Source organism: Delphinus delphis, chromosome 16 (genome assembly GCF_949987515.2).
Source record: "Delphinus delphis chromosome 16, mDelDel1.2, whole genome shotgun sequence".
NCBI lineage: Eukaryota > Metazoa > Chordata > Mammalia > Artiodactyla > Delphinidae > Delphinus > Delphinus delphis.
Genome location: NC_082698.1, coordinates 11,419,331 through 11,435,506, shown reverse-complemented (window position 1 = coordinate 11,435,506; position 16,176 = coordinate 11,419,331). Strand labels below are relative to the sequence as shown.

The 16,176-nt window shown below is 39.3% G+C and overlaps 1 protein-coding gene across 6 annotated transcripts in view; it reads left to right on the top strand.

Annotated features, from left to right (window-relative positions):
- Positions 1 to 16,176, top strand: part of INPP5F (inositol polyphosphate-5-phosphatase F) — a 98,722-nt gene that overhangs the window by 22,407 nt on the left and 60,139 nt on the right. For all 6 annotated transcript variants that reach the window (XR_009522389.1, XM_060033955.1, XM_060033952.1 and 3 more), the window contains exon 2: positions 3,605 to 3,685. Coding sequence is in view for 2 of the 6 variants with exons in the window: in XM_060033952.1 (XP_059889935.1) it covers positions 3,605 to 3,685 (81 nt within the window). In the remaining 4 variants the exon portion in view is untranslated. The remainder of the gene's footprint in view (positions 1 to 3,604; positions 3,686 to 16,176) is intronic.

Here is a 16,176-nt window from a genome sequence, read left to right as displayed (position 1 = left end):
TTGCGGCACACGGGATCTTTTTTTTTTTAGTTGCGGCACGCGGGATCTAGTTCCCTGACCAGGGGTCGAACCCGGCCCCCCTGCATTGGGAGCGCAGAGTCTCAACCACTGGACCACCAGGGAGGTCCCAGTGACTATTATTTTTAGTCGTTAGACCGCAAAACTTAGTCATCTTTATAGTTTTTTTTTTAAGTGAAATTTTAATTTTCTTGAATGGCTGCTATAGTCACATGGTTCAAAATGCCAAAGGTGCAAAAGGGTATTACTGAGTTAGGAGGTTCTCGCCCACCTTTTCTCCTGCTGCTGTATAGCCTGCTTTTTCTTCCTTCCTCCTTCTTACTCAACTATGTCCTCATCTTATCCCTCTCAAGAGAAGATAGACGTTTCACTGTCATTTCAAAATTCACCCTCTTCCTGTCCTTTGTGTAGCTTCCTTTGGGGTGTTTCATGTTAATCTCCTTTTGTACATTCTTCACCTACTGCCCACCCTGCTCCCCAGGCTACCATATCCTTTCAAGCCAAGGCTCTTGTGATAAATAACCTTCTAGCTCCTTTTCCTGCTCGCAGTCTCCACCCCCGTTCAGTGCTGTCACCTAATCCCTGGCTGCAGTCTTGTTTTACTTTTGTCATTGTCTGCCTGCCAAGGCCTCCAGGAAGTAAGGCTCATTAGTCTTTTATTCAGGTCTCTCCTTATTGGCCTCAGTTTACTTTTTCCAGTCTTATCAATAAAGATCTCCACCATACTAACGATACTCATTGGTCTTCTGATCTATACTGTTTGCTCCTTTATTTTTATATCTTAGCCTGATAACAGTGCCTGGTTCTTGGAAGGTACTTGATAAGTGTTTCCCCAGTGAAGGGACAGTTTCCAAAACAAACCTTGTACTTTCTTTCCGCTGCATTATTTTTCTTTCTGATTTCCTTATGCTTGAAGTTCCACTTCCTCTATGTAACTGTCCATGACTGTTTTAGCTCTAACTTTTTCATCCTCCTCCATATTCCTAGAGCTCATCTGAAACCCAAGGGATAGAGTCTTAAAACTGTGGTTGTTCATCTGAAGTCAGGGTAGGGTTATGAGTAGCTGGAGCTGTTTCCTTAGCAGGGGCACCTGTGTTGGCAGATGTTGAGATTTGGCCTGCCTGACAGGGATTCTGGTTATTTGAAAAGAAATCAGGGTACTTTTAGTTTGTACACCAACATGAATTCCAGAGTTAGAGTTAGATTTTTATAAATTAACAAAGAGGTAAAATTAATAAATACATAATTGATAATGGGTAAGGAACAACTTAGATAATATGATAAGCGAAAAAATAATGAAAAACAGATTTGTATAAAAATTTAAAACTGAAAATATTTACAAACACGTCAAAGAGTTGATGTTCTTAATATAAAAAGAATTCGTAAATCAATAAGGAACATAAAGAAAAATTGTTAGAGGATATGAATAAGAAAATCATAGAAGAAGAAACATAAGCAGTCAGTTTTATAATTAAATGTTTAATCTTACCAGCAATGAAAAGAAAATAAACATCATTTAGGCAATGGATGCCATCAAATTAGCAAAATTTAAAAAGAAATTCTAAATGATGGCAAAGCATAAGAAGCATTTTCATATGCTTCTGGCAGAAATCTAACTTGGTGCATAACCTTTGCAGAAAGCACTTTGGTAATATTTGAAAGCTTTCATTTTTTTTTAATGTTTTCACCTATTAATTTCATTCCTAGGAACTGTTCTAAAGCTATTAATTAGGGAAATAAAGTATTTGCATAATGTTCATCATTGATCACAGTATTGTTTATAATAGAGAAAAATTGGAAATCACTTAAATGTCCAAGAGTGAGGAAGTGCTTCCTTAAGTGGAAAATTAGCCATGAAGTTATAATTTTGGAGAATATTTTAAAGATGTGAGAAAATACGAAATGGTATAAGAAAAATTAACATATAGTCTTGTGTTTGCAATATTGCAGTTGGATATGCACACAGACATATGTGAAATGTAGCAAAATAATGTTATCTCTGGGTGGCGGGATGGAAGTGATAAAATTTTTTTCCCAATTTTATACAGTATTTATAATAAGAATGCATGTTATTTAAAATGTAAATATTGTCTTACTGATTAGTTCCATATATAAATTCTGAGGGAGGCACTGTAGTTGGATGGTTAAGAGCACAGGCCATGAGTCATGCAGACCTGGCTTTGAATTGCAGCTCTGCCCTTGATCCGTTGTATGACATGGCCACTTTACTTTTCTAAGGCTTCATTTCCTCATCTGTGAATTGGGACTCCTAATACCTAACTCATAGAATTGTTAGGGTTAGAAATGATAATGTGTATAACAGCCTTTAAAAAAATTAATTCCCTATTTTACTTTAATTCTTGAAATAAAAACAGAAGGTAACTTCTTTTTGCCTCCCATTGACTGTATCATTAACAACAGAGATGTTCAAGATACAATAGTCAAAAACTCTTCTGTAATTACCCACATGTGTTACAGATTGATTATACATTTCATTAAAATAGAATTTAAATGGTAATAACTAAAATGTAATTTAAATTTTCTGCTAAGAGAAATGCTGTTTTCATTCTTGCTAATTTTTTCCTGCTATTGAACCACCACTAATGTTACCTTTATCTCCATGGATATAACAGCCTTTTGTAGCCTGGGTTCCACAACAGAATTATGCCCTAATGTCTTCAGGCATCCTTTGCATGTAATGAATTAGCTTCTCTTCTGTGTGTCTAGAATGGTACAAACTATGTACCGTCCTTGGGAGAATTGAGAAAACAGTCATCCAAATCATTGTCTTGTTCTGTGGTTCAGATGAGGAACCCTGATTGGATGCCTGGCACATATTAGGCACTCAGTATAAATGGAAGCAATTCCTATTGTTTTTTCCATAGAAGTCACATAAAAGAGCACTTGCTTTCTGGGTTTCTTTGCTTGGTGTTAGCTTCTTTGGGAAAAGGTAAGTGCACATCTCTGTGGTGGTTTCTCAGGCCTTGTCTTTGGATCTGGGACTGGCCATGGCGACAGCACCTTGGATAACTCCTCTTGTTTGCCCTCTTGTGATGTACCAGCCTCCTTCCTCCACTGCAGGGCGCCAGAGTACTGCCTCCCATCTGAGTAGAGTTTTAGAATTTCAGTTATCTCCCCATAACTGTCCGTATATTAGAAGGCTTATTCAGGTCGGAATTAATACCTGTCCACAAAGTGCTCGATAGTAATGTATTCAGTTCTGGGTGTTGAAAACTGCTCTTTTGGAAAGCTGATCATTTTTTAATATACTGCTAAAGATACCTTTTTTTTAATCGTCTTGTGACATTCCTGTGACATTTCTTTTTAAAAATTTTTATACAATTTAAAAAGTTACTTTCCATTTACAGTTATTAGAAAATATTGGCTATATTCACCGTGTTGTAAAATACATCCTTGAGTCTATCTTACACCCAACAGTTTGTACCTCCCACTCCCTCACCCTTATATTGCCCCTTCTCCCTTCCCTCTCCTCACTGGTAACCACTAGTTTGTTCTCTATAAAGATACTGTTTTAATATGTTTTCTGATGAATATGTTTTCATGATTGCTTCTTATTTTATTTTAGCTACTGATCTACTTCTTGCCTGGAATCCCATTTGTCTGGGGTTGGTAGAAGGTGTTATTGGCAAAATTCAGCTTCACTCAGGTATGTTTCTGTAAACTCCTTAAACTTGTCAAATTTAATGTGGCATTCTATGACATTTTCTTCTTTGAGGATAAATGTAGATTCTGTAATGGCTTTGATTCCTTTACCTTAATTTTGGGTCTGCCCAAAGTGGGTATATTTCCATATAAGTGAAACAAAAATACAAGCATACCTCATTTTATTGTCCTTTGCAGATATTGCGTTTTTTTACAAATTGAAGATTTATGGCAACCTGGCATCAAACAAATATATTGGTGCCGTTTTTCCAGCAGCATTTGCTCACTTCATGTCTCTGTGTCACATTTAGGTAATTCTTGCAATATTTCAAACTTTATATTTGTTATGGTGATCTGTAATAAGTGATCTTTGTTACTACTACAACTCACTGAAGGCTCAGATGATGGTTAACAGTTTTTAGCAAGAAAGTATTTTATTGTTTTTTGCTTGTTTGTTTGTTTTGGCTGTGCCATGCGGCATGTGGTACCTTAGTTCCCCCACCAGGGATCAAACCTGCGCCCCCTGCAGTGGAAGCATAGAGTCTTAACCACTGGACTGCCAGGGAAGTCCCAATAAAGTTTTTTTTTTAATTGAAATATAGTTGATTTACAGTGTTGTGTTACTTTCTGGTGTACAGCAAAGTGATTCAGTTATACATGTATGTATTTATTCTTTTTCATATTCTTTTCCATTGTGGTTTATTACAGGATATTGAATATAATTCTCTGTGCTATACAGTAGGACCTTGTTGATTATCTATTTTATATATAGTAGTTTGTATCTGCTAATCCCAAACTCCTAATTTATCCCTCCCCTCCCCCTTTCCCTTTGGTAACCATAAGTTTGTTTTCTATGTCTGTGAGTCTTTCTCTGTTTCATAAATAAGTTTTTTTTTTTTTTCCGGCCACGCCACGCAACTTGCAGGATCTTAGTTCTCTGACCAGGAATTGAACCTGGGCCCTGGCAGTGAAAGCGCCGAGTCCTAACCACGGGACCACCAGGGAATTCCCTTGTGTCATATTTTAGATTCCACATATAAGTGATATCATATGGTATTTGTCTTTCTCTTTCTGACTTACTTCACTTAGTATGATAATCTCTAGGTCCGTCCATGTTGCTGCAAATGGCATTATTTCATTCTTTTTTTACGGATGAGTAATATTCCATTGTATTGATTTTTTTTTTTTAAAAAATATATAATCATATATGTATATACATATCACATCTTCATTATCCATTCATCTGTTCATGGACATTTAGGTTGTTTCCATGTCTTGGTTATTGTAAATAGTGCTGCTATGAACATTGGGGTGCATGTATCTTTTTGAATTATAGTTTTCTCCAAATATATGCCCAGGAGTGGGATTTCTGGATCATGTGGCAACTCTAGTTTTTTAGGGAACCTCCATACTGTTTTCCATAGTGACTGCACCAATTTACATTCCCACCAACAGCATAGGACGGTTCCCTTTTTTCCACACCCTCTCCAACGTTTGCTATTTGTAGACTTTTTAATGATGGCCATTCTGACCAGTGTGAGGTGGTACCTCATTGTAGTTTTGATTTTCATTTCTCTAATAATTAGCGATGATGAGCATCTTTTCATGTATCTGTTGGCCGTCTGTTTGTCTTCTTTGGAGAAATGTCTACTTAGGTCTTTTGCCCATTTTTTGATTGGGTTGTTTGTTCTTTTGTCATTGAGTTGTATGAGCTGTTTGTATATTTTGGAAATTAAGCGCTTGTCAGTCACATGGTTTGCAAAGATTTTCTCCTAGTCTGTAGATTGTCTGTTGGTTTGTTTATGGTTTCCTTTGCTGTGCAAAAGCTTATAGGTTTGGATTAGGTCCCATTTGTTTCTTTTTGCTTTTATTTCTATTGCCTTGGGAGACTGACCTAAGAAAACATTGGTACTATTTATTTCAGAATGCTTTGCCTGTGTTCTCTTGTAGGAGTTTTATGGTGTTATGTCTTATATTTAAGTCTTTAAGCCATTTTGAGTTTATTTTTGTGCATGGTGTGAGGGAGTGTTCTAACTTCATTGATTTATGTGGGCTGTTCAGCTTTCCCAACACCACTTGCTGAAGAGACTGTCTCTTCTCCGCTGTATATTCAGCAAGAAAGTTTTTTTTTTTTTTTGCGGTACGCGGGCCTCTCACTGTTGTGGCCTCTCCAATTGCGGAGCACAGGCTCCGAACGCGCAGGCTCAGCGGCCATGGCTCACGGGCCCAGCCACTCGGCGTCATGTGGGATCTTCCCGGACCGGGGCACGAACTCGTGTCCCCAGCATCAGCAGGCGGACTCTCAACCACTGCGCCACCAGGGAAGCCCAGAAAGTATTTTTAATTAAGGTATGTACATTTTTTAGACATAATGCCAGTCCACTTAATAGACTACAGTTCAGTGTAAACAACTGTACACTGGGAGACCCAAAAATGTTGTGTGACTCATTTTATTTGCTTTATTGCAGTGGTCTGGAACTGAATCCACAGTATCTCCAAGGGATGCCCAAAAAGCTTTAGAGAAAGGGGGGCATAATATTAAAATCCTTTCTTCCTCTTAAAAAAAACCCCACAAGCTATTAAATGCCTGTTTTTAGGAATTGTATCAGAAACTGTGCTAGTCGGTGGAATACAATAATGAGCAATAACTGACCTGTTCCCACCATGAGCGGAGCTTATGGTTTAAGAGGGAAGTTAGACATTAGTGAGTAATCCTTGAAATAAATGTATAATTATTTGTGAATTGTGTTAGGTGCTCTGACAGAAAGATACACCAACCACACTGATTTTGAGGGAGAGGACAGTAAGAACAAGGCTGGAGAGGTAGGCAGGTGTCAGACCGGGACTGGTTGGCTTTGGGTTAGCTGTCCATTCCTAATATAGTCAACTCTGGCCAGGGAGGAGTATGGGTCTGTTAGTACACAGTGCAGTCCTTTCCGGGAGCTGTATCCAGGGCGGGCAAATTCATGGAAGCTCTAGATCATTCACTAAGCCCTCCATTTGAAGAACAGGCACCTGTGCTGAGTTCAGAGGGAATTTTGTTTGTAAGAAGGTAGGTGTTACGTAGGCAGGTCCCAAAAAGTCATGAAAAGGACTGAATGAAATATTTTAAGCACTAAATTTAAATATCTGTTTTTCCTTTGGTAGCAATTTTAATGTGAGTTAAGAGCTATAGGAAGCTTTGCTGTTATTGCTGTGTTATTGGGAGTGTAGCTGCCTCTGTAGTGTGCTTTTAAAAATGCTTTAAAAATAAAATTACTGAGCGTTTGGAAGCTAGGTAATTTCTGGATGATATAAAGCACAAATTGCCGGAGACAGTCTAATATTCTTTTGCTAATTCTTGTGGTTATTTTCTGAAATGTGTCATCTATTTTATAGACACAAAAAGGTATTTATCACGGATATGCAGCTTGCTGAAAAACAAGCTGCATTTATCTACCATCTAGATTAAGGAATGAAACATGACGAATGTCTTTGGAGCCCTCACTGCCTTTCTCCAAGTATATCCTCTCCTGCCTTCTTCCCTTCAAGAGAGTCTGTGATTTTGAATATTGTACTTATTCGTCCCTTGATTTTCATTATTGCTGTTGTTACACATATATCCCTCGACAATATGTTGCTGAGCCTTGTGTTTGGGGAATTTTATATAAATGATATTAAGCTGTTTGTGTTCTTCCACTTCTCTCCACTCCCACAACTTGATGCTTTGTGATTTATCCACGTTGATATAGGAAACTTTAGTTCCTTATTTTCACTATTGCATGAATATATCATAATTTGTCCTTTTTTCTGTCATTGGGTAATTTTTGTCATTGTTGTTTGTTTTTTTGCCATTAGAAATAATACCACTGCGAGCATTATTATACGTTCTGTCTTTGGTAGTTTTAAAATTCTTTCAATACAAAGGAGAAAAGCATTAGACATTGTGTAACATGCTAAGTATTTTAGTCACACTCTCCTACCTGTCCACATTTACATACGTATATCTTTAATTCATTTATATGCTGACAGGATAATTTCACAGTTGAATGTTCTGAGCTAAAATTCATTTTCTATTGTTTAAGTGAAGCTTATGAAACTTTGGAGTTATTTTTCTCCAATTTCAGTTATATCTTGAAACAGTGAATAAATCACTGACATGAGTCAAGAGACCTGAATTCAGGCTGTATTTATTAGCTTTCAGATATAGGAGAAGTTACATAACATCTGTTTCATCTGTTGCTGTGTAAAAGCTGTCCCAAAAGTTAACGCCTTAAAACAACAACGTATAATAGCTCACGATTCTATGGGTCAGCCACGCGGCTCTTCTGCCCTTTTCTTCTGTTGGCTGGGGTCATCCATGTGGCAACATTCAGCTGGGGGTTTGCCTGGGGGCATCTCAGTTTTCCTTCATGTGGCATCTCTGTCCACGTGTCTCATCTCACAAGGCCTCTCCTTGGGGCCTGTCTCTCCTGGATACCTTAGCATCCTTTCAGGGTGCTAAGACGACAAGTTCCAATGTATAAGGGCTTATCAAGCCTCTGCTTGGGTCACTGAGCTTGCTAATATCCCATTGGTCTAAGGAGGTCACACATCCAAACGTAGAACTAACGTGGGAAGGGGCTTCACAAGGGTTTCCATCCCAGGAGGCTGGTTCATTGGGGGCCACAATGCCCCAGAGCCTCTACTTTATAAACTGTAAAGCAAGAGTAAAACTAACTGCCCACTTTTTTTCCTTAGGGTATTGTGAATCTCAAATAAGATAATATACCTAAAGGTGCTTAGTAAATTATCACTATTTCATCAATTCTTTGGTTGCAAATACAAACCTATCAGTTTATGCAAACAAATTTTTATTAGGAATTCAAGGGAACAAAACCAAGAAATGGATTTGTTCAGGATCTGAGATTACTTTTGCGGCAGGTGGTATCTGACCACCACTTCCCCCCGTACAGCTCCTACAGTCTTCTCTTCTTTTGGCTGTCTCTGTTTCTGTGTTACATGGGACAGAATTTATGCATTTATGTGGTACTCAAACCAACCTCAGTCCTCAAGCCAACCAACATCTGATGTTCCCTACAACTCCTGGAGACTGACTAGCCATCTAGTTCAGACCCCTACGGAAGAGACTTTTTGGCTTACCTTGAGCCAGGGACCGTCCCTGGTCACAAAGTTCAAACATGCCCACTGCTCTAAGCGGGACAGGCAAGCAAAGCAGGAGGGTTTGTCCTTGGCAGACAACCCAAAGTCATTTCCTACAAGCAATGTACAAATATGTTACTGGCTGATGAGTTTGATGCAGTCAAAGTATGGTCATTAGGAGGTAGCGGAGGTGTGGGCAATTCCTGTGGTCAGCCCGTTTACATGCACTTTCTCTCCTTGCACCACGTGCCTTTCTTTGGACCAAAAACAAGAAGTTGGTAGGCAGTGTAGATATCTGTTATATAGGATATTTTGGAAGAGGGAAAGGTGGGGAATAGAGTGAACTAGAGAAAAAAATACTAAAAAGAAGTAAAGAAGGGCAGGGAAGGTGTCTCAGTTTTTCACTCTCCTAACCTGTCCCTTTTTTTTTTTTTTTCTTTTTTCTTCCTCCTGCCCCATCACTTCTAAGGTTTGGCTGTTAAGAAAGGGTGTGGGGAGGAAGCAAAGGAAAGTTTTTTCTGGGCCCCCTGCTGTTCTTCCCCTCACCCACAAGAGAACTGCAGCCGCACCCTGTGTATCAGTCCACCCCCAGCTCCCACCCCCTGAGCATCCATCTTACTCTTGTCACCTTCTCTTTCTTCATCCTCTGTCCTGGGCATGCCTCGTCTCCTCCCCTCCCTGTGTCCCATTAAAGCTCTTGCTCTGATCACACTACCACCTTGGCCGATGGGCAGTGTGTTCCTGGTATGTGTTATAACGGAGATAATCACTCCATGTGCATTTTCCTACGGGGGCATCTTACCTTCTGGGGGTAGAAGATGAGGGGAATAAAATGTCTGTACTTAAACTTTTTCTCACTGCTGTTTCCCTCCTACTTAGTCTCTACATATTAATGCACGAATTTTCTTGCCTAGTGAGATGGGAACATAAGTTTACTTGAATAGTTGTCATTGACAGTCTAAAAACGGCGTGGGTGAGCCATGACTGTCATCAAGCTCATGGGATGTAAGCAGTCGTGACTTAGGAACCGTTAGTAGTTGGCTAGGGCTGCTGCAGCAAAGTTCCACAGACTGGGGGGGCTTAAATAGAAATTTATTTTCTTGCAGTTCTGGAGGCTTGAAGTCTAAGATCAAGGTTTCATCAGGGTTGATTTCTTCTGAGATCTCTTTCGTTGGCTTGTAGATGGCTGTCTTCTCCTTGTGTCTTCACATCATCTTCACATTGTCTTCTCTCTGTGTAGTGTCTGTCTTCAAATTTCCTCTTATAAGGACACCAGTCGTATTGGATTAGAGCCCTCCCTAATGACCTCATTTAACTTACTTACACCTTTAAAGATCCCACTTTTTAGAATAGGGTCACATTCTGAGGCACTGGGGGTTAGGATTCAAACATATGAATTTTAAGGGAACATAATTCAGCCCTTAACAGGAACCTAACATTCACTGGAAAACTCACTGCAAAAGCATGTCAAAGAGAATTCCCCCCGTTGCTTCTGACCCTTTGTTTTACAGTGGAATAGGCCATTCCCCAAATGTCACTGAGTAGGCACTGGCCCCAGCAGTGGACTAACCGTAAAATCACACAGTTGCCTTGGATCAGGTTACTTCATCCAAGCCTCAGTTGCCAACTATAAGACAAAGATGATGACACCTCCTAGATATGTTTATTGTAAGAGTTAATAAAACTTACATGAAGTGCTTAGCATAGCTCCTGTTAATAGTAGGCATTCAATAGACGCTGGCTATTACTAGTTTTTCCTTAGTTTTAAAGGTAACTTAGAGGTGTCACGTATATCACTAGAGAACCACTTAAGTTCTAGCTATACAATTTTGAACAAATTTTAAACTTAGACTTTTTTTTCCAATAATATTAATGTTTACTGAAACTAATGACACTAACATGTCACTAAAAGGTGACATGGTGGGGATTATAAAAAGTAATGTTTTTAGAAGTGAAATATTAGTAGCATTAGTGAAGGTTATATTTTATAATCCATCTGCCCCTTTAGAAAAATGTGTGTTGGAAGAATTTAAAAGTATTATTTGGTTGTGGTATCCTTTGCTGATAATTGCCCTTCCTTTTAGCAAGCTCTGTCCCCAAAATTGTTCTCTTAACCCTGGTGCCTAGAAAACAACAATTTAGAACCATTAGCCTTTCTTCAGTTTGGAAGATGTCTTCCCCAGACATATGCAGGCAGGTGGACTTTCAGCCAGGGTCTAATGCAGCCTATTTTTGACAACCTGAAGGTGTCTGACTTTGGTTTGATCACTTGGGATTTATTAAGATGAGGAACAGAAAGTAGAAGGGACATGTAATGTGCTAAATAGATGAAGGAAAAGCAAAGCTTCATGAAAAATCATTGTCTTCTATTCCTTGTAGTGTCCAGGGGGGAGTAAGGATGATAGTCAAACTCTTACCACAGTTGTAATTACACATTAATTTTTTGTTTTCTTCTTTTTCGTTTGTCCTCTTCCACCCATCTTCCTTCCCCAGGGTATAAGCTCCAAGACAGGGGCTATGTGTGTTTTGCTCACTGCTGTGTCCCCCTGTGCAGTGGCTATTCAAAAATATTCAACAAACAGTTATTTAATAAATATTGACGGAGTGCCTATTATGTGCTGGGGGCTGCAGGATGAACAAAATTCAAAGCTTCCAGGAGCATAGAATCGAAGCCAAGAGATAGACATTAATTACCCCATCAGAATTTTATCATTAAACATAAGCTTCTGAAGAAGAAAAATGTAGGATGTTGTGAAGCACATAGCAGAGGGGCCTGACTGGTGGTAGCGGGGGCTCCTGGATGGAAGGCATCCCTGAGGAAGTGATGTCTGAGTTGAGGACTGAAATGTGTTTTCTCAATCACGGGAGTCTTTTTGCACAGCTGCTAACTCTGCCAACGACTACTTTCCTCTCATTCCCCACCCCTCACCTTGGCCCTGTCCAGATTATCATACTAATATTTCAGGCCTCAACCCAAACACCACTTCCTTAGGGATGCCTTCCATCCAGGAGATAGCTGTATCATCACAGAGCCAGGAAGAGATTGCTCGAGGCTGGAGGCTGTAAATGGATTACACAAACTCTTTAAATTAAAATCTCCAGTAGTCCCCCCCTTATCCGTGGTTTCACTTTCCAAAGTTTCAGTTACCTGCGGTCAGCCATGGTCCGAAAATATTAAATGGAAAATTCCAAACAATTCATAAGTTTTAAATTGCACGCCATCCCGAGCGGTGTGATGAAATCTCACTGTTCTGCTTCCTCCTGCCTGGGATGTGAATCGTCCCTTTGTCCAGCTTATCCACACTGTATGCTATCAGCCCATTAGTCATTTAGTAATCGTTTCAGTTATCAGATCGACTGTTGAGGTATCACAGTGCTGTGTTCAAGTGATGCTTATTTTACTTAGTAATGATCCCAGTGTTCAAGAAAGAATGTATATATAGGGCTCGGTTCTACCTGTGGGTTCAGGCATCCACTTGGGGTCCTGGAACGTATCCCCGGGGGATACGTGTTTTGAAGACTGAGAAGAGGATAAGCTCGTTAGGGTAAGAAATATCTGAATATAAAATGCAAAAGTATTTTTCCTACAGTATATTCAGAAATAGTTTGAAGAGAGAATTGTCAGGAATCCTGATTAATTCAGCAATAGAGGCTCTTAGGTTAGTAGTAATTAAGTGAATTACTACTCCTAGTATTGAGCAGCTACAGACACAGTTCACTCAAGTCGCTCCCATTCATTCAAGTAGTACACACCATCTGCTGTTTCTTCACTTTTAAAGTGGTGAGGATATCTCGATCATTAAAATGCTAAAGTGTATTATGAGTATGATTTAAAAAGTTTGAGTTTGGTCCGTGGCTGTCAGTGGAGACCTTGCTATGACACTCAACGACATGAAATATTTTTATACTTTAGTGTTTAATGAATGGAGTGTCACCAGCGTTGCCTTAGTAGTTTCCTAAAAAGCCATTAGAAAACCCCACTGCTCAAGGGCACTGGAGAAAAAGGAAGAGAAGCCTGACAGGGTCCCTGCAGAGCTCTCAGCCTCTGCTGGAGCCCTGCTTCTCAGGCACGGTCTTTAGATAGTGCTTCTGTTTAAATACAAGTTCAATTGTCTGCGTACAGTTGCACTTGAGAGAAGTGGATTGTTTTATTGTCTACTGACAACTCATATAATAAAAACATGTAAGGATTGCGATGATGGTTGTACAACTCTAAATTCTTCAGAATCGTTGACTTGTTATACTTAAAATGAGTGAATTTTAAGGTATATGAATTATATCTCAATAAAGCCATTGAAAATATTTAAGTCAGAGAATAGCTTTTGTTGTATCCTGTTGTCATTACTTCTGATTTTAACTTAATTTAAAAATTAAGTAATCTACCTTTTGGTAACAAAGATGACTTTTTTTCACGTACTAAAGTTGATTTGAAGGAAGTATTTTAAAGAAACAGTGTTATTCGGGACTTCCCTGGTGGCGCAGTGGTTAAGAATCCACCTGCCAATGCAGGGGACACAGGTTCAATCCCTGGTCAGGGAAGATCCCACATGCCGCAGAGCAGCTAAGCCCGTGTGCCATGACTGAGCCTGCACTCTAGAGCCCGTGAGCCACAACTACTGAAGCCCACACGCCTAGAGCCTGTGCTCTGCAACAAGAGAAGCCACCACAATGAGAAGTCCACGCACCGCATTGAAGTGTAGCCCCCCGCACCCCGCCGCAACTAGAGAAAGCCCGCGGGCAGCAACGAAGACCCAACTCAGCCAAAAAAAAAAAAAAGAAAGAAACAGTATTATTCATAACATAACATTTCTACCAAATAATCTACAATGTAATTTAAAAACAGTCATTTTATATTCGCTTTTTCATTCACGAGGGTCTCAGAACTCCTTATTTTGGAGGTAAGATTTACATTGGTGACTAGGTTCCTGGTTAATCCTTAAAAGATTCTTTAATTGTAGTTTAGCTGACCTATTCTGTTAATAGCTTTGGGTCTTGGAAGCAGGCAGCTAAGTGGTACAATTGGTTCCTTTCTTTGGCATCTTCTTGTCTCTGGTTTTTGCTTCCCTCTTCCTTTTACTCTCTTCCCAGGTACCTCGGTGCTGAATGACGCTTCCCTCCTCTCTTTGCTCCCCTCAGCCTGCTCCATTACTTTATGCTTCAGAATTTTCCATCACCTCCCTTGTCCCTGATCTGAGCTCCAATCTCCTTGGTGCAGATGGTTCCACCTCCCCGGTAGGAGCAGTACTTGAACTGGACACATGAAGGTGCCCCATAGTTCTGAGCTCTCTCAAGGGTCATCAGATAAGCATGCTGCCTAGTTCTGCTGCTGCATGCGTACCTCTAACTGGCAGATTTTTATATCCTCAGGCAGAGAGAAACTTTAGAGGCAAGCCAACTTGCCTCTTCTGTTTCACGATCGTTCCTTTTTCTAGTTATAAATGAATTTGTTCTTAAACTCTAGTTGTTTCCCTCAATGATCCCTATGGCAGTGATATTAAAAGTTTTTTTACTCCATAAAGAGAAGAGGCTTGTTAAGGTAAGATTGACTGACTGACTGTATGGGCCAGCTATAAACGTGCTTCCTATATTTATTTCCTCCTTTATATTCTTATTGAACATTTTGAAGTGATTACAATCAAATTATTATCAGGTCTAATTGTGTTTAAGAAAGAAGATCTTGGTTCTTGGCTATCAGGTTTTTTACAGCCGGTAGGCTTGGGTCCCTTCATGCACAGGGGCCAATCACCTCCAACCTTGAAGCATACTTATGTCACCCCCCAAAGCAGTAATTTATCTTCATGATGATAAACCTTCATCATAAATAAAAATCCCAATTATATTTAGTATGCCTGGGTTTAATAGGTAGGAAAGTATGTAATATATTAACATTTTAAATAAATGTGTAAGAAAACATCTTAGCACTTTAGGAAGATAAAGATATAGTTATCTGGAAAATGTACTTTTTATTTTTATAATGTTGACTTTTTAAATTTTTATTTTATTTTATTTATTTTTGGCTGTGTTGGGTCTTCATTGCTGTGCACGGGCTTTCTCTAGTTGCAGCGAGCGGGGGCTACTCTTCGTTGTGGTGCGCGGGCTTCTCATTGCGGTGGCTTCTCTTGTTGCAGAGCACGGGCTCGAGGCGCGCGGGCTTCAGTAGTTGTGGCTGGCGGGCTCTAGATCGCAGGCTCAGTAGTTGTGGCACACAGGCTTAGTTGCTCCGCGGCATGTGGGATCTTCCCTGACCAGGGCTCGAACCCGTGTCCCCTGCATTGGCAGGCAGATTCTTAACCACTGTGCCACCAGGGAAGTCCCCACTTTTTGTTTGGCCGCACCATGCAGCTTGTGGGATCTCAGTTCCCCAACCAGGGATTGAACTCATCCCCTCAGCAGTGAAAGCGTGGAGTCCTAACCGGGACTGCCAGGGAACTCCCTGGAAAATGTACTTTTATATAGAAACTCATTTTGCCCATGGATACTCTGTAAGTTAGACTTTTATAGTTTTCTAGGACTATTATAAATAGAAAAGACTTTATATTTTTATGGCGTATAATAGATTATTTCATTTTATGGCAGGTCATTATTAAGGATTTTATTATTAGGATGAATTTAAATTCATAGGTTAAGCTGAAGATGCTTCTGATTCCACCATTTGATACTTTTGAAATGGAGTCTAATAAGTGTACCTCTTGGCCCTAGATGCTGTTCTTATGAGTCATTGTCAGTTTTCTATATACCCAGACTTAGGAAACTTTAGTAGGCAACAGAGCGACCCATCAAGAAACACTGAGTAGTTACTATGCTTGGAAAATGAACAAATTAATAATTGGCTCTTTGGTCACTGAGAGTATTAGAAGCCCAATATGATGTACTTTGAAAAAAATAGCTCTGGTGTGCTGGTACTGTTACTTGTATTTCTACTTAACTGATGTATAATGGTGTACGTTGCTCCCTGAAATATATTCAAAGATGTATAGTGCTCTATTTCCATTAGGAAAAGAAAGAATTTTTCTTAATGTAGTTTTAAAAAATAGAAATAACCTTAAATATAAAGCAAAATATTATATTAAACATACCATGAATCCATATCTTTAGTAGAAATCTAAATTCATGCATAAGTTTGCATAAAACCTATAGACTTATGCTCATATTCATTTAAAAGTACTAAATGGCCAATTAATAGCTTATGCAATAGGTATCAATGAAGTAGGTTTTATGCACACATTGGACTGAATTTAAATTCCTACCAAAGATTTGTTTTAAAAAAAAAAGAAAAGCAGGATCCTTCAAATTGGAACATAATTTATCTTGAGATAAGCCGTTAAGACATTACCCAATTATTAGAGTCTCTTAAAATGCATAGTGTGTTAATAT